Source organism: Seriola lalandi, unplaced genomic scaffold (assembly GCF_002814215.2).
Source record: "Seriola lalandi dorsalis isolate HSWRI2012SDOR001 ecotype SW California unplaced genomic scaffold, Sedor1 jcf7180002054581, whole genome shotgun sequence".
NCBI classification, from domain to species: Eukaryota; Metazoa; Chordata; class Actinopteri; order Carangiformes; family Carangidae; genus Seriola; species Seriola lalandi.
In genome coordinates, this window is record NW_019525134.1 from 68073 (window position 1) to 93340 (window position 25268).

The following is a 25268-nucleotide window of genomic DNA, read 5'->3' on the forward strand; positions in this document are numbered from 1 at the left end:
CCGGGAGATATATATATATAAATACTGAATATAAACACACACATTTTGAGAGGGAGACAAACCTTGAAAGGCTGGTTTTAAACCTACCACTAAAGTATTCACATTTTGTCAAACAAAATCTAAAGTTATTTAAAATAATCCAAAAGAAACATGAATATAAGCCTAAAATAGTTCAGAGCAACTATCACATCTTGGAATAATACTTTGCATATAAAAAGTCTTGGGTGAATTATGTCTAATCTCAGCTCCTGTTTGAAAACCTGCAATCATCAAGAAGAGATTCATTTTTATGCTTCCAGCCTAATAAAAAGGTGGCAGGTATTTACAGCTCATAATGTTGATGGTAGATTGTCAACTGAAAATCATTTGCTGTGTGTGTTGACAACAAACAATTACACTCAATTACATGAGCCTCTAATCTTGATCATACTGCTCTGGCTGCTTGTTTTAAGGCCGCTGTATTGTGAGATATTAATTTATAGCCAATTCATTTAGTGAGTAAAATGTTTTTATAACCTACAAGAGTCAAGGTCACAACTTCAAAAATTTGGCCTGGATGGTAAAATAATTGTCTTTCAGGAGAAGCAGACCTGGTGTATAGATGCCGATATTGAACAGTCTCTCTTTATACCAGCTGCTTCAGCCACATGGATCAATCAGCTGGGTCTTTACATTTAAACACATTTAAGGTACATCAGCACGAGCCTAACAGCACATGTTTGTACCAGTTCCATCTTCATGCATTAAGCCTTCATTATAGTTACTCATCAAGAACTGGTCAGTACTTGGAAACCAAAGCTACTGCTCTTGGTTCTTTACTGGCTAATTCATTTCCATTTTTTATTCAACCATAAGCTCCCAGGCATTTTTATAGCCCAGTGTAATAACACTTTATAGCAGGTGCCTTGAGATGACGTTGGCGTCTGTTTATGTTCTGTGTGTCTTCAGCACAGCAGAAAGGTTCATGTGTTAATATGAGAAGAAGAAGCCAGGGCCAGGGAGGTGAGAGCTCCAGCTCCAGCATGCACCTCACTCCTGGCCGTTTATTATCACTGGTTTAACAAGGTTTGTCCAGTAATTAACTTGTTATCTATGGTAGTTATCTCAAGAGTTACCAGGGCAACCGCTACTCTATGGGAATCATGTTTTAAATGTGTTAATAATTATAATTAATAATCAGACTGCATAAACAAGAACTACCTCAGTCTGTGAGGACATCACTGATCTCAGTTAATCTACTAATCTTTTATTTTCAATTATTTTCACATGAATATTGTCCATGTTTAAATGTAAATAAATTTTTTGTGTTTTTAACCCCTGTCTTTTTTACTTTATATCTGAATGTGCACGTTTTAAATTTAAACAGCAGTATGAATCGTTATCATTATTTATCTCTTAAAAAGGCCCAATCGGTATTAATTATAATTATGTTATATTAATATTAATATTATTTAAATGAGTGGTATATTTGTTTCTGTGCTTCCCATAAATTACATACATAACATATAGACTTGTTTTGCTTTTGTGTTTATACACCATTACAGATTGGGCCTCTTACTGTGTGTGTGTGTGTGTGTGTGTGTGTGTGTGTACATATATATATATATATATATATATTGAGTGATTGTGTATGTGTATCTGTAACATCTGTGATTAACCAGTACTAGTAGAAACCAACGATTAGTTATTGAGGGTTACTTTTTGTACAGTTAAGGTGACATTTAACCACAGCCACTGCAGATTGAAAATGTAATAACAGCTCACCATGTGTAAACCAAAGTCAAAGGAATAGGTTACAGCCTTGTTTAGAGGCTGTACAGTCCCTGGGTGGATGGAGAGGTGAAGTGAGGCCCAAACAGGACCCAGTGTCATTAGAAAAATTTAAGAGTAGCAGATGTATTGTTCATCTGCTGTCATGATTCTTATTACGACCACAGACCCACCAGTTAATTAGCTGGACAGTTTTCAGACAGAAGCAGCTGTGGGCAACATATTGAGAAACGGGGTGTGTGGGAGCAGCAGATAGGAAGTGGGATACAGACAAAACAAGAAATTTGAGTAGAGTGGGTGGGTGAGCGAGCGAGGCTAGTCAGTGAGAATTTGAGCACCATCAAAAGGTAATATAAACATAATTAACCCTCTAATTATGGTATATGTCTCAGTCTTTATCTGTTTTCCTCAAGCTATTATCACCTTCAACCATAAGTCTGAACTAAATTACCTAATAAGAGGAAGTCCTTTAGGCCAAGAATGAATCACAGGAGCCTCGATAACTCTTCTTACGTGTGTGTAGCTACACCTCAGAAACTGACCTTGGAAACCTCCCTCAGACTTCAGTGTCCTCAGCTCTCGTTACCTCTGTACCAGCATCATAAATTAACCTCTCAATGTCTACATTGTACATTTTGGGCTGCAAATTCCTACACACACTGCAGACTAACAGAGCTTACAGTAAATACAATTACATGAAACATTTAAAAATAGCAACTACAGAACATCGCATGCGGTATCACATTGCAGTGTTGGATGGAGGTAGATATTTATACATTTTGTCCAGAGGTGCTGTATGTGCACATGTGTGCTTGTGTCTACAGAATCAAGGTGTCAACACATATTTTGCATGCAAGCATATTTGTGTGGGTGAGAATGTGCATGAGTATATGTAGGCTATGTGCGTGTGTGTGTGTGTGTGTGTGTGTGTGTGTGTGTGTGTAAGAGCATGTGTGTAGATGCTCTGTTCTGTATGCCTCAGAGCCTGTGCCAGCTGGAATCAGAAAGGTTGACCTTGGTCATAAATATCTAATCAGTGTTTGCTGTCCATGAAAAAGTTCAATTTATTCCTGACCCAATGGGAAAATGCCTCTCCCAGACCCTTTCCACTCTCTCGCAGACAAAAAGAAATGCAACTGAGGGAGGCGGTGAGGGGTCTGGTCTGGATGAAGTAGGACAGAGGCTATACCAGAAAAAAGATCCTCATTAGGTGCTGATGAAAAGTCATCACCAGGAAGCTACAGATGGATAGCTTTCACAAAAGCCCCCTCTGTTTGTTTGGTCTGAAAAGAACTGTGATACGATACAATGAAAAGCTATCACGGACCGAAGAATATTGGATATTATGTGTTTGATACTGTCTTACTTTCAACCTGAATAAATGCCAAACTGAAATTGTTGGCTTCGATACAGCGGCTCCTTATACTGTCTTATTTCAACATTTTCTGAGAAGGTAAAACCATTTTCCTCTTCTGATGTACTGCATTACAACGAGTTTTACATGGCGATTATAAATGAAGAAAGTGCAGCCACATGTGTACCAAGTGTGTGCGGAGCAGCTATCGAGAGGAATATAAAAGTGTCGCACAGTGGATTAAGGTTGTTAAATTAAGCTACTGTCTCATGAAATTCTTGCACGTCTACAAATATTTCAAAACAAAAGAGAGGGAGGAAAGAAGCAAGAAGGAGAGAGAGAGAGAGAGAGAGAGAGAGAGAGGGAGGGAGAGAGGGAGAGAGAGAACCATTTCACTAAATGAAGGCTGCCATTGTGTCTGGCCTGGTGGTGGCCTCTTAGTGCTCTTATTTGCCTTATTAATATGCATGCTAATGTATCTATTTTATGGCTCAACAGTTCTGATTCACTTTAAAATCAATTATCCATCTGGTACACCCATACCTCGCCCCGGCTCAAATGTGTATTAATTTCAGCAAACATACATCGGGCACAACACAATAAAGATAAATGCCTCGATTAGAGGCAGTAAACAAAGGAGCTAGGGATGGCTTTAATGAGATTTGGCACAAAAGGAGCTTACACTTTCTTAAATAATGAGCCTAGGGTCCCTTTTTCCAAATGCAAATTATAGAAAGGAATGTTTCGCCGTCCTTGTTCCAATTTCATTTAGATAAGAGTGTCTCCAAACAAGTTGGCTGTTAATATTCTCACATGAGCACATCACTGCCTTCCTGGCTGCCATCTCCCAATGGAGGGGAAGAGTGCTCTCCTCTTTGCAGACACATTAGACTGTAATAAGTTCTGAAAAGTTCACTGTGCTTGTTAAATACTTCTCTACAGATGAGATGGAACCGGGAACGACTTCGATACAGCCGACAGAAGCACTCGGCCAGTCTTATCAACACTTTACCACAAACAACTGCATAATCAGTCTCATGGAAAGGTCAAGCCTGCAATAACCATGACAGTTTATGCAACTGTATATAGATAGATGAATAGATACATACATGTACAGACAGACAGATAGATTCATAAATAGAATCTCCAGATAGATCATTACTTTATTGCCCTTTAATTCAGCTTGTTCCAAAAACAGCTCAATAATGGTTTTAAATTCACTGGTTCCATTTTTAAAAAAAGAAAATGCAAAACAAGCAGCATGACTCGCTATTGACTTTCAAAGCCGCTTTAAACATGACGTTAGCCCATGCAGATAAAAATGCATGACTGTGGCTCTGCCTGCACCTGCTACAAGAGGGAGGGGGAGGGGCCACAGTCTCTTACAATCAGCTGTGTGTCTCTTTTGCTTTTGAAGGAAAAAATAAATCTTTTATGTGAGGGCAAATCCATTTGGTTGGGTCGCACATACAAATTATATGCATAGGAAATGCACATCGATAGATAGATAGATAGATAGATAGATAGATAGAACAGAGGGCAGGTAGGGAGAGTGTGCAGTAGTGTTGAATAAAAAGGGCCGCAGGCATGGGCTGGATGGTAATGAAGGGGGGTGGGCCAGCAGCTGAGGTCCCTGTAGATGAGATCTCTCCCTGACATGTGTGTCCCCTTCATTACCCATTAAGGGGGGCACAGTGATGAATCCTTAATATGACATTACACCAATTTTCCTCTTCATTTAGTCTGCTAATGTGCTGGTCTGCTCCTATATGCCCGGGGGCTGCCTGTACCAGACTCCACCAGAAATAGACCACAGTGGCCACTGGTGGCACACCTTGAAGCAGCCTAATTAGGGGCAGCGCCCACCTAATGGGGTTATCTAGACGAGAGTTTGCATAAGTTGATTTTTTTAGCAGGTAGAAACTGATGAGTGAATGGCGTGCATGTCTGACACTTCCCCAGCTGGTGAAAAATATGATTCATTTAAACAGAATTTTTGAGTTCAACTGCTGTTTGATGGATGCATGATTTCAAACATCTGGATCATATAAAGGTGTGTATAGCTCATTTGTTTGTTTTTTTGTGTGTGTGTGTGACTCACTCAGCATGCCCATTCCCAGCATGAAGGCATCCATGGTGTAGGGCAGACCCCTGGCTCGCCCTCGTGTACCTGGTGGGAACATCACCTCCTTGGGCTGGGCCTTCTTACATTCTACCTATGTAGACAGACAAACATACACATATGCACATGTACACACACACAAACACACACAGAGACAAACCATTAGACTGTGTAGGTACACAAGCAGACAGTTCTGACAGGCCTGTCTCGGCTCTTTAAGGTGGTTTTCTATTTGAGTTGCACAGCTAGATGTTTTCCATAGAGAAAAAACAAGACTGAGTCAATCTGAGCACCTCACATTTTAGAGCAAAGTCTCTGAGGAAAACTTACAATCATGCTCCTCCTGCATTAAAGCAAAGGTTATTGCTCCAGTGAGCATGTGTCCAATGCCTCGGGGAAATACAAGCTAAATACTTTCCAAGAGTTTCTGAGACATCAAGGTGGGAGAAGCTCTGTTATCAAAGTCCTGCTGTGAGGCAGTATGTCCAGTCTCTTTGTGAAGAGCAGTTTTTTGTTCAATCTAAACACTGAATAATCTCAAAAGCAATAATCTCTCCTGACAAAATGTCCATTTGTTCAGTCTTGTTTCTTTCATTTTACTTAAATCTTTCCAGAGCAGTGTGTTTAAAATCTGGTGCTGGCAGAAAATGTGTTTCATAACTGAATATGGTTCTTTCTTTTTTTCTCTGTATTGTGCATTTGTGTTTGTCTGCTGGTCCTCAGTCCAATTCCACCTGCAGCATTCAACTCTCTCCTGCATTTCTTTCTCTCACTCCACTTCTCACACATGCAGGTTTGTTCATTTCCCATCTTGCAAGACTGACATCCCCTCCTCCTACATAACACATATCAAATGAGGGATGTGACAGGGGCAGATGAGGAGAAGGAGGAAGATGAGAGTCCTATTTACAACATATCTATCCTATCTCGATGAATTATAGAGAAGCACAAGCGGCTGACAACGGTGGCATGGTCTTGTGTCTGTTGGTTGTTCTTTGCTAGGCTGAGTCTGTTCACCATGCTGCACAATCTATTTGCTCCACTGCCTGCTTGGCATCAGCCTGTCCATCTGTTTGTCTGTTTGCCTCCTGGCTCTCGCCTGCTTCTCCCTACTGCCTCCACTTAAGCAGGGTTTTCTCGGCTGCTGCGATTCACATGTCATCCTGGCCTGCTGCACAAGACAGGCTACTGCGCCAGTGCTGTGTACACCTCGACCAAGGCACGACCCGGCATCCATACAAAAAGGCTTGCAACTCTGACAGGCCAGAGGTGCACATTATTATTCACATGCGCTCATACATACACAGTGGCAGACACAATGTGCAACTGCAAGTTGCCAAACTGAAATAAAACTTCACATCTGCAAGAAGTTGTTGTGCTAAATGAATAGTGTAACAAGCTGTGTGTATCCAGCAGGGAGAAGGAAATGTAAAAAGGGAACACTAATGAAAAAGGTTTCTATCACAGAGGGAAAGTTGCTGCGTTGCAGGGCTGTGATTTGTTGCTGTTAGCAGCCCTTTCATTTGAAGCAGACCAACTAAAGTACACAGTTCCCTCAGCCACTTTGTAGCTGTCACAGCTACTCTGCCCTCCGTGCTCACCTAGTATGGTTTGACATTGTACTGAGGAGACCACAGGCACTCTTATTGTCAGAGAATGACCCCCGGCACGGAAGTAGGAACCAGGTGGGACAAATGGGTCTGTTAGAAATCTCAGCACACTGCTGGGATCTTCACATTCACATAGCTGGGTGACAAATACAGCCGAGCTCTGCCCACACCACAGACATGACGGTGTCTGATCAGCGTCCTCCACTAGCCCCTGCCACATCCAGCGAGCTGAACGCTCAGGTAGCCTGCTGGGAGTAAGACAGACCCGGGTGTGAGTCATGCCTACATTCTCTCAGATGTGGGTCTTTGATATTCAGAGAGAAGGCTCTTTGTCATGGATTTAAAACCAGCCAGGAGCCAGGATCTGTGGTGGTGTGAGTGTGTGGGTGTTCACCTGCTTCAAACACACAGGACTGTTGGAGGGAAGGAGGCAGGAGCTTTCAAGAGTGAACTAAGTCAAAGAACAGGAAAAAGAAAGGAGAACACAATCTGACAATGAAGCAGAGTGCAGAGATTCAAATGTTGTCATGTGGAGGGATTTCTCAGACTGAATCTTCTGCTGCAGGAACGGAGGAGGAACACTACGTTCACGGGCAAGTCTCTTCCTGCATTATTGCTTGTGCAACTTGGCTCGGCCTCTTGATGCTACGAAGGCAGCACAATATCGTGTTATGAACACACACACAAACACATACACACACCTGCCACACAGCGCTGACCAGGTGGTTTCCTTGACATACATCCAGATGTTTCCCGCTGCACTGACATACTGCAGTTGTTTGCTTATCATTGAACTTGGTGTCCTTCTGTAACCCAAGATAAAGTCACCAGAAAGAGTCTGTATACTCTTCAATAAATCTTTTTAGTAACTTATTTGAAATACTGTTTGTGATTGCTACAGGGGCTAAATTGCCAAGCAGATTTATTACAACAACTGTGGCTCTTTGCTTGTGTTAGTTTGAGCGATCAGAGCAATCGCTCAGACTCAGGCGTGCAACGTACAGCTGTTTTTAAAAAGATCAGCCTTGGATCACATCCAAGAAACCTGCAGCCCAGTTTGTCAGGAGTAAACAGTAATCCAAACCAACATCAAGAAATGACCCCAAAACGCTGTGTGCTATAAGGAGACAGATGTTGACATAAAGTAGCGAGTGGACACTCGTGCTTGGAAGGTCTCGGTGATAAAATGAAAAAAAAAAGGCATCTGGAGTAATTAGTATTCCATGTATAAATTTGTCAAAAGATCTCATCACAAGCTGATTCTGTCCATATCAATCATCAAACTTCATTAGAGAATATGTTGTTCTGTTGCTGTTCTGGTTTTTAAATCAGGATTTGTCTTTTTTGGGGTTTTCATTCTCTATCTACAAATAAACCTGATACACATCCACATAAACATATGGCAACAAGCTCTAAAGTGCCTGTTAATCAGTGTAGGAAAACCCACTGATGAAGCATTAATAAAGTACAGCCTTTCTCACATACAAACCCTGCGATACAGAACAGTGAGATGCTCCAGTCACGACCTCTTCAATACATCTCCCATACATATTAACCTTGTAGGTATAACAGGAAGGTGTGGGCGGGATGGACTGGCAATGACTGTCCTTCAGGGACAAGTGTTTTGTGTGTGTGTGTGTGTGTGTGTGTGTGTTTGTGTGTAGTGTGGGAGGTGCAGGCTACTATTAGCTTCACTAGTGAATGGATTCCATCAGCAGACTGGCAGACGGAAGAAAAGAAACAGTGTGATTCATTTACTCCAGCTCCCACTCCCAGCTGAACAGTCAAAACACATGGACTGAATAGTTAAGAAAAGTCATGGCTCTGAATGCACTGTGTCAGGTGTGGTGGGGTGGGATTATTCACTTAGGCTTCTCACCACCGTTTAACAAATGCTTTACTACCAAGTTAATACAATATCTTTGAATACTTAATAAAATAAATCTGCAAAATTCTACTATTTTCTGTTTCTATTAAAAAAAAATCTAGTGGATAGAAAAGTGGATTACGCAACAGTCTTGATGCTTGTTTTCCTGTTAAATCTCGTCACTATTGAGATTTTATGTAATTCCTGTGAATCCAAAATGTTCCTGTCCCCATTATTGTCCCACTATGAATGTCTCAAGCCTCTGAAGGATCAGTTTTTGATAGTGAAAAAATAAACTGGGGTTGGAGGACAGTTTTAAGATCACCATGAACCCCTCAAAACAAAAACTGCATGTCATGTATTTTATAAAGTGGGTATTTACAGCAGACTATCAATTCTGGAAGAAGTCTTGGATAAAGCAATGATGCCTTCAATGACCAGCAATCTTACAAGAGTCATTATGTCTGATGATATCTCAGCACGGTTATATAAAAGCTCAGGAATATGAGGTCATTTTAAGGACCTGGTGCTCCCTGTGGTGCCGGCACTGTTTCCTCATCATGCGTCTATGTTCTGAGATGATATTGTCTCCACACTGAGGGACACATTCAGTTGTGAGCCATGATCATCAGGTTGACGTCAAATGGCTTCCATCACTTCCTCAATCAGCAGATCTGAACATCATTGAGCTTTTATGGGACGTCCTGCAGTGCAGAGTGCGGAGTGGATTTCCACCTCCTTCATCCCTCAAAGCTTTCCTTCTTCAATGAAGGGTAAACATCCAATTACTTAGAGTCCAGAACTTGTAGCGCAGCATTCCACGAGGGACTGAAGCTCCGCTGAAGGGTGGTCCTGCTCCCTTATTAGGCACTTGGTGTTCAAATAGTCTCAAAGATTTCCAGTCTTTCAGAAAATATTTTCCAAGATATTTTTAACAACCCAGAGATGTAAGTTTCTCTCTGTAGAAATATCCTTTAAATAGTAACTACACCCCTCAAATTCTACTGGAACCCTCTCTCCCCGCACCTTTAAATAAAATACAGCAGGGGAGCAAGGGAGCAATGACTGGAGGAGGTGTGGCCTCCTGGCCACGTAGTGCGTGACTGACCACGGCTCAGTGTAGCATGGGCAGAGACAAAACTAACCAGCCATGGCAAGCTTCTGTCGGTCAATGCACATAATAGACCTCCGAGTCTTTCCTGTTATGTCACCATTAGGGAGGGGCCACAGGATTAGTTCAAATCCAAGCAGACAGAAACTATAAGTTTGAACAGATCTGTATCAACATCATATGCCAACAACAGCTCTACATGATTATGGCACGGCAGTGAATGAGTTCATGGTGTAGTTACTCTATAAACAGTAATAGTTAGCTATAACCCAGATTCATACAATAGTTTGAGGGCAGTAAACACACAAGTGGTACAGCGGCCACTAACTAACTCAGAAGGTGGGTCAGCTGATCACAGCCCACAATCTACTACTCCCATGAACCTTTACCACAGCTAAATATATAACGTCATCTTCCAGTTGAAGACTGTCCTCACAGAAGACCTGTTTGTTCTAATAAAACCACACTGAGCTGTTTTTGAGCCGATGATGTCATAATGATGCTGAAATAAATAACAGGTGTGTCTCCTGTGGTCACATGATCTAATCAAGCCAAGGGTTGGGTCGCTAACGCTAACTGGAAAAATGCACCTCCTCATCATTTTGGTTTAATATGAAACACGTCACAAAGTGAGTTTAAAAGATCTCCAAAAGAAATGAGACAGTGAAATAAAGGATTATTATTAATATCATTTAATACTATCCCTGCAGAAAAAGATGAATGAACTGTTAAAAAGTAAATCAAAAAATACTAAATTATGTTCTGTGGCCTTTTTAGATTTAGAAGTTACACATGAGTAAAGTTAATTATGATTGTTAAAGAAAAATCACACGTTCATCCCGCTCCTTTATTAAACAACATGTATCGTCGATACAATGTGCAGGGTACATGTGTGTGTCTACATATTAAAGGTTAATGTATAAACGCCTTCCTGTGCTCGTCTCCTCCCACAGTGACTGCAGAGTCTCCTCCTCAGCGCTGTAATTGGTCGGTCACGTCAGGAAGACACAGTGAGAAATTGACGACTTACAGAAAATTCCTCCCTCCTGTTGTGATCATTTGCTACTGCTGAATATTAAAAATGACACATTAAAGAACATTACCTTGAAGCGCTTGACTAAAACCAATGTGAGTCCATTTTAATGGCACATTGTTGGCTCATCAGAGCCAATACATGATAGGTATTATTATGAATTAGCTGCGCACGCATAACAGCAGGGTGAGGAGTGATGGGCAGTATCCTGTCGTAGAAAACTCACAGCTTCTCCTTCACTGTATTAAGGTGCTGTCTTGCTGGTGTATGAAAAAGACATTATATGTATATATGAGGAAACCAGAGGGTGTGATAAACTGTTCAAGTATTTGAAAACCGTCAAGCCATCTTATGCTTATTGAATTTTACTCTACAATATTTACTGCTTTTAATACAAGGTGCTGTGGCTAAAGGATGTTTCTGTCCTGGAGAGGATAATCCATACTTTTATCACATCCTGCGTTTGCTCAAGCAGGGCAGTCGGGAAAGGTGAGAGCAAAGAAATCAGTGCAGCTGGTGGGGCAGATTGAGAGCTTCTTGCTAAGCAGCACCCTGTTTTTAATTATATATGAGGCAGAACTCACAGTGACAGAGAGGAAGTTCTCCTGGGAGTGAGGCCTCAGTGGCACATGAACACAGGGTGACTGACCAAGTCACTAAAAGGTCCCGTCACTCACATCTGAGTGGGCATTGACCCACTACACTGCCACAGCCCTTCAGATGACGGGCAAGGAGAAGGTGGGGTGCCCTGTACATCTACAGCCCTCCCATGTGGGGTGGAATTTCTGTCTGCATCAATTATTCAAGAACCATCTTAGATAACACTCGCAGGGAGGATGGATGAGGTCTATTTCTGTATGGTACTTCATAAGGATGAAGACAGGAGGCATTTTTTATTTTGTGTGCTGGTGCTTCAGACACTGGATAACCAGTACTCTCCTCTGTGCCGAGAAGACTAAAGGTACAACCTGAAGTGTCTTTGAAAAATGCTCTTAACACACTCTTCATTCTTTTCTTTTTGCCGACATTCTCAGATGTCAGCACTTTGCAGAAGATCTGATGGACACACTTATTTCCTGCATCCTAGCTCAATTAATAAAGAGGGTGTTGCCAGGAGGGACCCCTACAAAGGTGACAAAAGCCTCAGAAAACTGGCGCTTGCTCTGTGTTTTCACACTGTACTGCCCCACAAATCATCCTCATCCTTCCTGTTAAGGTTTCGAGGACCAGATGTGTCACATGGTTTCCACATGTGTCATTTTCTCTTATGAGTAACTGTAGCATTCCTGCAGTGGTGGCTGATGCATTTTGTGGCCACACCCTGTGAAGTGCAACATGTCACAATGCACAAGAGTGCTGCACACCACAGCGGTGTGTGGTTACAAGTCCAGCACAGAGGTCTCTTCTCATTTTAAACTTTACACAGACCTGTAATAGTAAAGGTTTACTGATCACAATAACTATAACTGTCAATAACTATAACTGTCAGCACTGTTGTCAGTCAAAGGTATCCACTGACTGCTGTGATGGCAATTTATAAGAAGAGAGGATTAAAAAAACGACCTAAAATTTTTTCAATCTTTCTCCCCCACTCTTTTTATAGTTCTACTCTCTCTAATATTAATCATTACAATTGTAAAGCAGTAATAGAGTGCAGCAGGAATGAATCCTGAAACACAGACATTAGTTGCATTTTATCACTCCCTGGTCCTGAAGTCTCTGGGGGTTTGAAATGTGTTTTTGGTTCGATAACTGAAATCAGGGCTGTGCTCAACAAGACACTAAAACATAAAATACGTCAGTAAATACTCCAGTCAGTCCTGATTTCTTTAAGCTTTTACGTCTCGGTTGCTGACAAGTGTCTAAATGAGACTACAGAGGTCGTCGGAGACGTTAAGCGTCATCATGTGGAACATGAAAACAGACCTACTCACCAGCCCACCTTTAGAGCCTTGTTGTGTTTATACAAACTTTCACTAACTCTGTCAGAGGAACGGCTTTTATAGAAGAGGTCAGAGCTGAATCAAACTACAAGCTGAAGTCTAGTGGTGGAGACATTGAAGTCATGTGACTCTGGTGTTTCTGGTTTGTAGCCTAACATTAGCTCTTTACTTCTGCTGATTGTCTTGAAGCTTCAAACACCATAAAGTGGTGTTCATTAGTGAAGATGATCCTGCTGAATTAAACCTGTCAGGATCAGAAGCTGTTGTTTATTTTCTCTAATAACCCAAAAGACAATGTTAAAATCCCATTGGCTGTTTGTGGAGGGAACCAGGGTGAAGCTAACTTCACGACTGAACCAAACATACATCATCCCTGCAGCTCTGTAACAGAGGTACAATTCAACCTGTATATGCAAAGGGAATGGAAGTCAAGTGGTCTTATTTAATTTCAATAATCAATACAATATACAGTAAGTGGGTTCGTCTTTGTGTTAGTGCTTCACCTGTCCAGTTCATCTCAACTCATTTCTTTCTTTAATGAGCTCTGTAAGTTACACAGAATTATTTTTGGGTTTTGTTTGAGCAACAATTTAGAGAGATAACTTTATTTTGTTTTTAATTTATAATTCAAATATTTCATTTTTTTTGTGATCAAACCTGATTTACTGCTATAATTGTTTAAAGGAAGAAAATATTTTAAATTTAATAATGGTTACTACAATATTGAACTACTTATTAAACAAATTTGCATTCATAATTATCACCACTGTTTGCTGTTAATTAGAAGTTCTTACAACCTGGCTGTGAGTTGGACTTAAATGAGGCCCATTTTTCTACATGGTCCAAGTTGATGAGGGAGATTTGATGTCAGATTTGTTGGTAAACAAATGTTTTATTAAATATTTTTGTAACAGAAATTGTTCAAAAATATGTGTGGAAAAGTGTTTGAAATATTGTTTTGCTTTGTGTGCATAAATAGAAGCTCTGGCCTGTGCATTCATGCCTGATGTTGATGTGTGATATTTGTGTTCACACACTGCTACGCCTACGTGTCAAAGGATCTGAGACATTTGATTGTGACAGAATATCTTCCACACACAGACACTTATTTCTGTCACACTCTGGAGTTTTCGGTTGCAGTCCTGAGCACCGACTGTGATGCAGTGCAGAGACACGGAGGGATGTATACTGGAGTCATATGTGACCTGGGCTGGTCCCTGGTGAACATGGTTCTACTACACTGGTCCTGTCAGTCAGACGGCCAGTCGGTCAGTCCGTTTCAGGCAGATGCTGAGAGGGAGCAAAGACGCACAGTGAGAGACGGAGCCCCACCGCACGGCGGGAAGACAAGTATTCCCTGCAGTCCATCACAATCCACAGAACCGCTCAAATGATGCAGGATCCTTCAGGAGGCCTGCAGGGTGGAACCGGGTGGAGGAGGACCTAATGTCACACTCGCCACACTAAGGTCGGTTCCTGTCAATTATTATAGGTGACATGATGACTTAGAAAACTGCTACTGAACTCTGTAGTGCTGTGAGATGACCATATTACTGGTGTAAGTAAAACAAGTATCAGTGGGACTCTGTGGACGGTGTTAATCCCTGACTAATGAACTCTGCCTCTGCCAGTAGCTTCCCTGTTGCATCCCTGGACATCTCCACCTGTGTGTGTGTGTGTGTGTGTGTGTGTGTGTGTGTGTGTGTGTGTGTGTGTGTGTGTTAGGGGATTCAGAAAGAGAGGGACAGGCTCCAGTCTCCCGTCCCTCAGCCTGACAGGCAGAACTCAGCCACACAATTTCACGGTTTGTGGGCAGTACACACCACTGCCTTCCCATCCCTGAGACCCAGAGACCCACAGAGTGTGTGTGTATGTGTGTGTTAGCTTGTGCATATGAACATGAACACCCACCACACACACACACACACACACACCGGCTCCCCTATTAATACTAGGGGAAAGAAGAAATCAAATATTAATCCTTCAACGCCCACCTGGAATTGAAAAAAAAAATGAGTGGACTTACCATTTTGTTATTGATTTCATGAAAATGAATTTCACAGACTTTCTCTACGATGTCTTCACTCTCAAAAGTTATGAAACCAAATCCTATGCAGAGAGAAACAGAGAAGGGGGGGGGGGCACAATGAGTTACGAGTTAGTGGAGAACCTGAACAAAACTTCAGTAACTAAAAGAAAATGCACCACAAGATGGAATATCATCACGAGCCAGATCCTGAAACTCACAGTACATCTGTGGAGATTGGCTTGGGCATGGAAAAGAACAAGTGAACAAGACAGACATTGTCCTCTTTAAATCAAGAATATGATGAAATCTGCCACATTATTAAGGGCACTCGAGGACCTCTTCTACAAAGAGAAGATGGAAAACAGCACAAAGCTCATTTAATGAGATTCAGGGAGCTGGGGCCCAGCATCTGAATTTCATTAAATGCATTTTGTGTTCTTTTTATTGAAATCTCACTGTATAACAAGCCCTCGTTTTTATGTTAATGCAAGCCTTAGAATGAATGTGTCGTTGACAGTGGGATTTTCATGCCATATTTATAGGATAAAAGCTTAACCCCTCTTTTAATACAAAGACAGAGAAACAAGATGGTTTCAGACTTCTGAACACAAGTGGATTGCAATGCTCTCCTCTGTGTTTTGATGGTGATGCACAAAGCAATCTGGCTTCTGTAAAGCTGTGGTTGAAAGGAAAACTGATATTCTATTACTTTTGCAAAAGGGGAAACTGCACAAAAGAGAAACAGTTAGTGAATAAAGCAGCAAGTGGGAGTGAAAGGAGATGAGTTTCTTTTCAAAATGGCAAACACCCGTCGATGAAATAAAATCACATCGGATTGAGCTTAAACAGCGGTCACTCCGAACAACAAGCCATGTGACCGACACACACTCCACAGAGAGCAACCGTCGACTCATTTTGACAGAGCGTGAGATGATGCAGTGAGAACAGTGACCTGCTGAATGTGGAAACTGAAACATACTGATCTTGTCCAATAGTGTCCCATTCATACACGTAAAGACACATCCATGTGTTCAGCCTCCAGTCATCTCACACTTCACAGGACTAATCTCAAGGTAAAAGAGCTGAGCATCCTGCGAAGTATATGTTAAAGCATAGAGAGTACAGACACAAGAGGTTCCTCATATATAGTGTAATGAGCAGAGCTGCTTCATGGCAGTATTAGATTACATTTAGGAATCAATATGATTTATTTGTCATGTTATTTAAATTACTGTATAATCCTATTCTCATCAGTTTCAATATAAGCAGTATATCTAAGTGATCATATGATACTGATATATCAATATAAAGTCACGTGTCATGTATACCCTACCATATATTTTATCTATATCACCAACCCCTACTGTTATAGTTAATATTTAGCAGCTGAAAAAATCTCCATATTCACATCCATGCAGAAGAAAATGAAGTGTATTATAATACATTAGTCTCCTAAGCAGCTTATTCTTTTAATTCATCAGATCATCCAGAAAAATACAGATTTCTTTGTCAGTAGCAGTTTGTGCTGCTGCTCGGCAGCTCATAACAAACACTGACATTTATACTTCTGTCACAGTCTTTATCTCTCATTCACATTTGTCTTCTCCGCTCCTCCTCCAGCTCCTCCTCCATAAACAACAAGCTCCTCTTCCTCTACTGACACGAGCCAGAACGTATCAGAAAGCCTCTTGTCAAGAGACGGTTGGAAACCAAACGTGTGAGCTCATTAAACACGGACACACATCTAATCTAATGAGATCTTATGAGACACAATATCAATTTCCATTGAGACGTCTCAACGCTGAGCTTTGGCGAGAGCACATCACACATGTGTGAGGAGGAGGGAGGCGGGGGGTGGGGGGACCAGTGGTGACGACATGCAGGAACAGGAGGGGGAGGATGCACCCTCTTCTCCTGCTCACCCCACCTTCATGCCAGCGCAAGGAACACTTTTGACAACCAACAAATCAACCGCCAAGAGTAATTTGTCACAGTGAGTGTAGGTAGAGGGAGAGGATTCTGGGGGGGAATGAGGGCGTAAAGGGAAAAAGAAAAAGGTGGAGATGAAAGGAGAGGGGGGTGGGGCGGGTGGTGGAGTGGAAGACAGAAAAAGTGACAAGGAAAGAGGTTAACACACATGGCCCCTGTCGCCACACTCCTTCCTGCTGCCACAGGCAGCTCCTCCATCAACTGACAGGACATTTTCCAGTGCACCATTATATCCACGGGGTCAGGGCCAAGCCACACCAGCACATATACCACCAGCAGGGCCCTTCCACCCATGACTGGAGATGTTTAAATGGACAAAAAGACATTTTGCTGTGGTGTAAACCGCTCTTGGAATGTGTCTGGTACACATCCACAAAAACCCCACAACAACCTTCCCTGTTTTTGTCTCCTTGGCTCAGCTCGTCCTCGGTCAGTCCCCTGTGGGCTGTCCAAACCTCTGGCCCACCACTGCAGTCCTTCCCTCCACTATCCTATTTTACAGATCTTACAGACAATTACAGGCCACAAAATAGCACCAACAGAAGCATTTCTGTCTCCCAGCCTCCTTCTGCAGGATGTCAGCAGAGCGAGATTATTCTCATGTATCCTTCTCCTCCAACTATCCACACAAGGCAAGAGGCTGACCTCCACCAGACTATTAAATACTGACAGCACTGACAGACACAAGGAGAGAGGTGTCAGCATGCTCACACTGAAGAAGCTTCCCACAGCTTGAACAATACCCTGTAAATGGAAACACATGGATGTCTGATATGAAGGCTGATAATAAGTGTTGTGTGGCTAGTGGCCGAGGCCATGTGGCTGCACTTGCTCACACTTATTAGCCGGAGCTGGGCTTGGCCTCATCTCATTGCTCCACAGAATCGGCAGGGAGCCCAGTTTCACGGCCTTTTACCAGCTTCATCATACTCGCTCTTTATTTCACACTCATTCCAGCTTCTCTGCTTCTGTTGCTCCAGTGAAGAAAGCAGACTCTGCCTGAAGCAGATAACCATAATCCTTTTAAAATAAATTTGCAAAAATGTTCAAAAATTCTGTTTTCATTTTGTCCCTATGTTGCAATGAGTGTAGACTGATGAGGGAAAACATGGATTTGAATTATATATAATAATAGATTTTCATTATTAGTCTTTATTTGTCAAAAAATATGAGCTAGTAGAAGTGGATGTGGGACCATTAATGACTGCAGCTGAATATACTGCAATAAGTAAATGAGACCTGACGCTGTTTTCCAGCACCTTCCCGTGTCAATGTCAAACAGGAACAGAAATGAATTTAAGAAAGGAGTGTGTGTAGAAATTTTTGTTGTTTAAACCAGTTGGATAAAATACACACACACACACACACACATGCACACATACACACATATTTATAAATATATATGTGTGTGAGTGTGTGTGTGTATGTGTGTATGTGTTGTTGAATTACCAAAAGTAATAATAAAAATATAATCATATGCTTTGATATTTTAGTGGCTCAGACAGACTGCAGCTTCTACAGAACCAGAACCATGTCTATCTAAAGCTTTGACAATAGGGAGTGTATTACTGATCAAAACTGCATCTAATGAGAAGAGCCTGCTGCTGCTTCCAGCTCTGTCAACACCGGGGGAGGAAGTGGGGCAACCTGGAGGAAGTGTCAGTCGTGTCCTGTCGTACACAGCGTGAAGGGAACGGAGCCCCCCTACCATGCACAATACACACGCACGCACGCACGCACGCACGCACGCACCCACGCACGCACGCACGCAGACACACACATTCATGTAGGTTTGCGTCCTAGGTCTTAACTTCTCTTCAGTTACAACTACTCCTCCTATTCTTCCCTCTGCTGAATTAGTTATCTGCTCTAATTATGCACAATCAAGCCTTGGTCTGTCCAGTCAGGAATCAGTCTACAGAAAGTTCCTGCACTGCACGTCTGTGTGTGTGCCCCAGCCTCCCAGCACCATCTTCTCATAATGCAGAGAAGCAGACAGAGGCAGTCCGGACACCCACGGCACAGTTAGAGGCCTTTGATCAGTATTTCCGTCTGCTATTACTAGAGATCCAGAGCCCTGGGCGTTAATCCCCTGTTGAATAAAGTTAACACCAGGAACTTTCTAACAGCACAGGGCACACAGACGAAAGACAACTGAGAAGTACTGTGAGAAGAAAAAGGCTAATTTTTAGAGACGGAAGAATCAGTGTTAATGTTATTATGAAGACACTTGATTCAAACTGTTTGTGAATGAATCAACACACTGATATAGTAACCATGACAGGTATCACTATTATCATAATCATTATAACAAGCAGCCTGATGGTGCCTGAATACAACAGTATATACAGCTGGTCCTGGTCCTGGTCCTGGTCCTGCCTTGAGATGATGTATGTCCTGATTTGATGCTATATAAATAACATTTAATTGAACTGAAGGAGGCTGCACGGTGGTGCAGTGGTTAGCGCTGTCGCCTCACAGCAAGAAGGATCTTTCTGTGTGGAGTTTGCATGTTCTCCCTGTGCCTGTGTGGGTTCTCTCCGGGTACTCCGGCTTCCTCCCACAGTCCAAAGACATGCAAATGGGGACTAGGTTAATTGGATACTCTAAATTGACCATAGGTGTGGCTGTGAGTGTGAATGGTTGTCTGTCTCTATGTGTTTGCCCTGTGATGGACTGGCGACCTGTCCAGGGCGTACCCCGCCTCTCGCCCGAAAAGATGCTGGGATAGGCTCCAGCCCCCCTACGACCCTACTAGAGGATAAGCGGAAGAAAATGGATGGATGGATGAACTGAAGGAGAAATATACAATTTCAACAGTAACATGTTTGATCAACGCATCATCCACGTCTTTCACACCTGCTGCAAATGCAACTTGCCCTTGATAACAAGATCTGACACTGAATTATCCAGGAGACAAACACAAATACAGGTTTTGTCCATTAGTGGATCATATAGACAGAGACAGACCAGATTCCCTGATCACAAATCATGACAACAGTTGATATAAATAAATAAATGTGACTGTTGATGAGGGGAAAAGATAGACGATGTAAAATGAATCCCTGGAGTGTAAAGTACAGTGAGCTGAGAGCACTGTTTCACAAAGCATTCAGAAGAGAAGACTTTTGTGGGTTTAGTAGCAGGTTTACAACATAAACACATTCTGTTGTTTGTATTGTGCTAGGAGATGTGGCTTGAGATGAAATATCTTGTTATCATGACAAATGGCTGCTTCCAGGAAATAAAACTGTTTTTTCAACTTTTTTTTTTTTTTTTTCTTGTTCAAATATTCTGCCAAGAATCAGAAACATAAAATACATTAGAACCAGAAGCCACAAGCAGAACCTGAATAAGGCTCAATAATGTCAAAATGCAGCATCTTTTATTAATTTGGACCCTGCCTTCAATGAGGACATGTTACATGCTTGAATGTGGAAGTGACGAGGCCATTATAAAGAATCTGGTTTATTGTCAAGTAGGTTTTTTCTCAACATACAGGGAATTTGCTTTGGTGTTGGTGTTTTGTGGATGTTGAACAGATCCACAACATAAAGATGTGATTTGTATGGCTAATTGAAAACAATATATTTTAAGTAGCAATAAAAAAGCAGTATGACATAATTGTCCAGGTATGTAGTAAGACAAATTATATGTTGAGGCCATATTCAATAATGTTAATGTGTATTATATTTACGAGGTACTGAGCGTCTGACTCATCTGCTGGATCTAATGAGCCACAGGCCTCAGCTAGCTGTGTTTTCACTGCTGCAGCTCCACAGAGGTTGTTGATGTAAAAAGGACAATTTGTGATGGGAAGTGCAAAGGTTGGTAGTTTGTTGAAGCAAATATCTTTCATCTGGGTTCTGAGGGTTTACAAAATGATGATGGAAAAAAAGAAAATGACAAATACAACAAAACCTTTTTTGTAGGTGTGTAAATGCAGCAGTTCTCTCTGGACTTGTTCTGCATAGTGTGCAGTATGTCCACGCTCAGTCTGACCAGCACATACATTGTGTGTAGGTGACTGTATGAGAGAGCTGGTTGAAGAGCTGGTTTCCCACATGTGTTTTCTGCTTGTTTAGCAGCAGCTCTCAGGCTTTTAAATGAGTTTAGACAGCATTGGAAAGGACATCTCATTATTGATCACTGGGACATGTCTCACAGGAATTTTTAATAACACAATGAAATAAAGAATCAGCCCAGAGAACAATTAGACAGAAACGACTGTGAATTGAATTAGATTTCACTGTGGTTGTTGTTTTTTCATGCTTGGCCTTTATCATTTCATGGTGCTGCAGAGAGTTTGTACTTATCAGGTCAGAACCACTTGTTTGGACCTTTCTGAGGTTCTAGTCAATCAGTTTTATTTCAAAATTATTATTATTAACTATTATGAAAGATTTCTGCAAACTGAGGACAGAAAACAGGAAGTGTTACACTGAAAAACAGGTTATGGAAAGCGTGTGGTGCAAAGGTAGTGTGATATATAGGGACAATATTTGTAACTACCCACCGATGAGAGAGCTCCAAATGGATGATGTGCTGTATATGTGTATGAAATGTTTACAGTACCATACAACGTGCTTCCTCTGCACTTTCTGCAGAGCCACTGGGCTCAGCATGCATGCTGAGGGAACTAGTTTGTCTGAGCCTCTATGTAGGTCAGCTTTCAGAGTTGGCCATCAATTTCTACTGTCCTACTTAAAGAGACACCCCGTCTCCATACAAACACACACAAACACACAAAATCACAGCGTTTGTGTTACATATGAAGACTGTAACCTGGACTCGTGAGGTCATTGATTTTATTCAGGCTCTAATCACAGACATTTATTGAAGCCTTAACTCCGACACATGATGGTCGGCTGTCGCCACACGTCCTGCTGCAATGGGCAGTGGTTATCAGCATCTCAAAAGGAACACAGAGCGTGTACCTGTGAAATGAATGCGGCCCTCTCCACCTCCTCTCTTTACTTTCAAACACTCTTACTCAAGAAAGACCCTCATTACTGCTAAACAATGTACCCATAAGTGTGAATTTCTCTCCTCCTATATGATCATAAAGGCTCCTCTAGCAACAACTGAATGGAAGCAATTATCCACAGAGAAAGTGACTAACTACCCTTTTGCTCACTAGCACCCAGCAGTATGCCAGCTGAAAAGAGCACTTGATGATTAAAACAAAGAAGTCTAAAAAAAAAATCTGAATGATATTCAGAATATTTTGAAATTCACAAAGGTAAAGGTGAGACTAAAAAGAGGCAAAACAACAAACATGTTTCCATGTAGCTGTTACAGCAGAGAAAATGTGATGAGGCACATTTACCTCTGTTACCCAGTTCACACGAGTCCGTCTGTGTCAAGAGATGCAGGTTAAACCTGAGCACTACCCTCTGTCCATTTGTAAAGCAGGACTTCACCTGGAGACTGAGCAGCCTCCTGACCACAGTGTCAGCAGTCAACAGGTGAGAAAGATAAATATATCATCTGTAAATAAATTAGAAAAGTACAACAGCGAACAGTATATGCAAGTACAAGTAAAATTTCTCTGTTCAAAATTTCACCTAACTTAAAATAATGGAAGTGGAAACGTAAGGCCTATTTGTTCAATTATTCCTCCAAACTCAACAAATTCTGACCGGTTATTTTCCAACAGGCGTTGCACTCAGTGGGTTTTGTCATTTGTAACTGCAGTCACATTGATTGGGTGGCGCTGTATCGTAAACAGCACAGTGCAGCAGGAAACTGCCAAAACTGCAGAAGAAGAAAAGGGTCGCCACTTTCCTCAAGGAATTTCCTCCAAACAGCTGCTTATTTGTTGCAGCTAAACTTGGTAAATAACAAAAGACAAAGAAGTCAGGTAAATCACACCTGACAACCTGGAAGACACCAACACACCAACAGCGAACAGTAGCTGAGGAGCCAGCAAACTAAAAAACACTATGGGCCATATGTGAACTGAGCTTGGCCACCAAACATCACCGGCCTCACCTGCTATTTTACTTCACGTATGTGCAGCAACACAAGTGCACGAGGGCTGAGTGAAGCTGAACATAGACCGAAGGGTGCAGTGATGAATACATGGACTGTATTGTGAGTCGCATCACTGGTCCCGTGGCTCTGACACAGCTGTGAAACACGACAACAACAGCTCAACAAATGGAAAGATGAAAAGAGCGGACGGCACCACAAAGGCAGATGGTGTCGCTCTTTATTTAATCTGTACAACGACCATAGAAATTATTCATAAAAAAGTTGATGAAGATGTTTATGTGACTACAGCAGTCCTTAAGTTTTAATTCTGCTGTATCTCACCTTGGAAATAGTCACATCATTATCTTGAGAGGTGACACAGCCACATTTTAAGAATAAAACATGAAACACTTTTGGCAAAAAGAAAATATGAAAGGAGACAATGATACGCAGGACTGATTAGCTGCTGTGATCCACTGTGTTGTGCTTAAACAACCAACTGGTCTGACGTGTGTTCAGGTGTGTGGTTGTTTCTTTAGCAGCCCGGTGTCTTTCGCACGTGATTTAATCAAAGTAAACACAGTGGACAGCTGTGCTTAATGGCAGAGCACTTCTCAAATCAGAGGCTGCAGATTTATCAGCATATCTGTCCTGCTGCTTTCAGACGATTGCTGCCGCAGCCATTTAATGAAATGACGGAGAGGGTTTTCATATAACATCAGCTATGGATAACAGTCGCTGTGAGAGTCACTGCTGTTCATTTATAGAGTGAGTTACAGACACTCCTGCTTTAACACATTCGATGTAAACACATCTACTGGTTGAAGAGTGTTTAATGAATCATTTATTTACATTTTGAATGAACCTTCCACCTGTTTGTGACTCTGTTCCCACCTGAGCACCGTGTGCTCTGTGCTGCATGCTCCAAACTGTTGGAGCAATAAAACGATTGATCATTCAAAAAAAAAAAGAAAAGGCTGACTGTAAGTAATGGACCTGAAAACGAGACAAACAAGACAACTAAGTAAGTAGTAACTATACAGCCATTAGCTAAATGGAGTGCTATAATGAGTAAAATACATAAACCTGTTTGGGTCAAAGCTCCAGTCCATATCTCTTAGAGTCATACCTCTCCATATGATAAGCCACTTTACTGTGATCAGCACGTATGTTTACATATGTGAGAGGAGTAGCATCACTGGCTCAGATGTTAATGATTAATCACAGTATCCCCTGATTCATTCTCCACTTCATCCTACTGTCTTTGCATCAGTGATCAGACAGACAGACAGAGACCTGTGTGGTTTCAGGTTTTCCATGTAGCCTAGAAACGTCAGGTGATGGTTCCTGTGATTCAGATTCAGAGCTCCAGAAACACAAGTTGGTGAAGCAGGGCTCAACACTGACACTTTACTGGGACAAATGCAGAAACTATTTTTGTCTTGCGTGGCAATCAGGTCACGAGAGCTTGGGCTGGTTCCTGATGAACTCAGTCCATTTTGGAAAAACTGCAACTCTCTCTTTGTGTTCTTATTTTCCTTTCTCTCTCCATGAATCATATCTCCCAACAGTGTTGACTGGGATAGATCCACCGTTTCAGAGGAACCACAGAATCCCAGATGGACCACAGACCACTCAATGATCAGCAGCGGTCAACAGGGGACTGCAGGAACAGAACAGAATCTGTTTGGACTTGATATAATCTGAACCTTGTCTTACTTAGGCCATGAGGTCTCAATTATCAGGAACCAGCTGGAGCCATGGAGACATCCAGCCTGCAGTACATGCTGGAAGGGCTCAGAAAAAAAAACTTAATGTGAGCCACAAACATAATCGATGAAGAGACCTCTATCCATGATAAGGTGATGGAAAAATTAATGTTCTCTCTTCTGGGGTAATCCAATTCTGCTGGCTAATATCCATAGCACAAATATACATTCCCACACACACACATACACACACACACACACACACACACACACAGAGGAAGAGAGGCGATAACCAAGAGAGGTCAACACAGACACAACCTGCTCCTCCGCTTCAGCCAGTGTTATCCCTCCATCTCTTCATGGTGCCACGCTACCTCGCCTGAAGACGTATTGTATTTGTGTGGACGACTACAGCAGCACATCTCATATGCTGAATACACAGAGAGGAGGTACAGATGCAGAGGCCAGAGACAAATACAACAGGGTTAGGTAAACAGCACTGAGGGGGAGACGAGTGCTTCGAATATGACTTATAAAATTGCGCCAAACTAACCTGAACATAATTGCTCACACTGATAGAATTTCTTTAGTACAAATGGAATATGGGTGTAATGAGATCCAAAGGTCTGAACCACAAGGGGATTCTTCATTCAAGAATGTCAGACTCTTTTGTGTCGAGCAATAGGCTGAGTTTAATAGATGTCTCAATTTCTATCACATATAGTAACAACCGATGCAGGGAGGAGGCGGGGAGT

At 41.9% G+C, this 25268-nt stretch overlaps 1 protein-coding gene across 11 annotated transcripts in view; it reads right to left on the reverse strand.

The window, feature by feature from the left end:
• Window positions 1-25268, reverse strand: part of msi2b (musashi RNA-binding protein 2b) — a 220734-nt gene that overhangs the window by 43105 nt on the left and 152361 nt on the right. For all 11 annotated transcript variants that reach the window (XM_087177123.1, XM_023418169.2, XM_087177121.1 and 8 more), the window contains 2 exons: window positions 14837-14919; window positions 5226-5340 (listed from right to left, as the gene is read on the reverse strand). In XM_087177123.1, the coding sequence (XP_087033249.1) occupies window positions 5226-5340; window positions 14837-14919 (198 nt within the window). The remainder of the gene's footprint in view (window positions 1-5225; window positions 5341-14836; window positions 14920-25268) is intronic.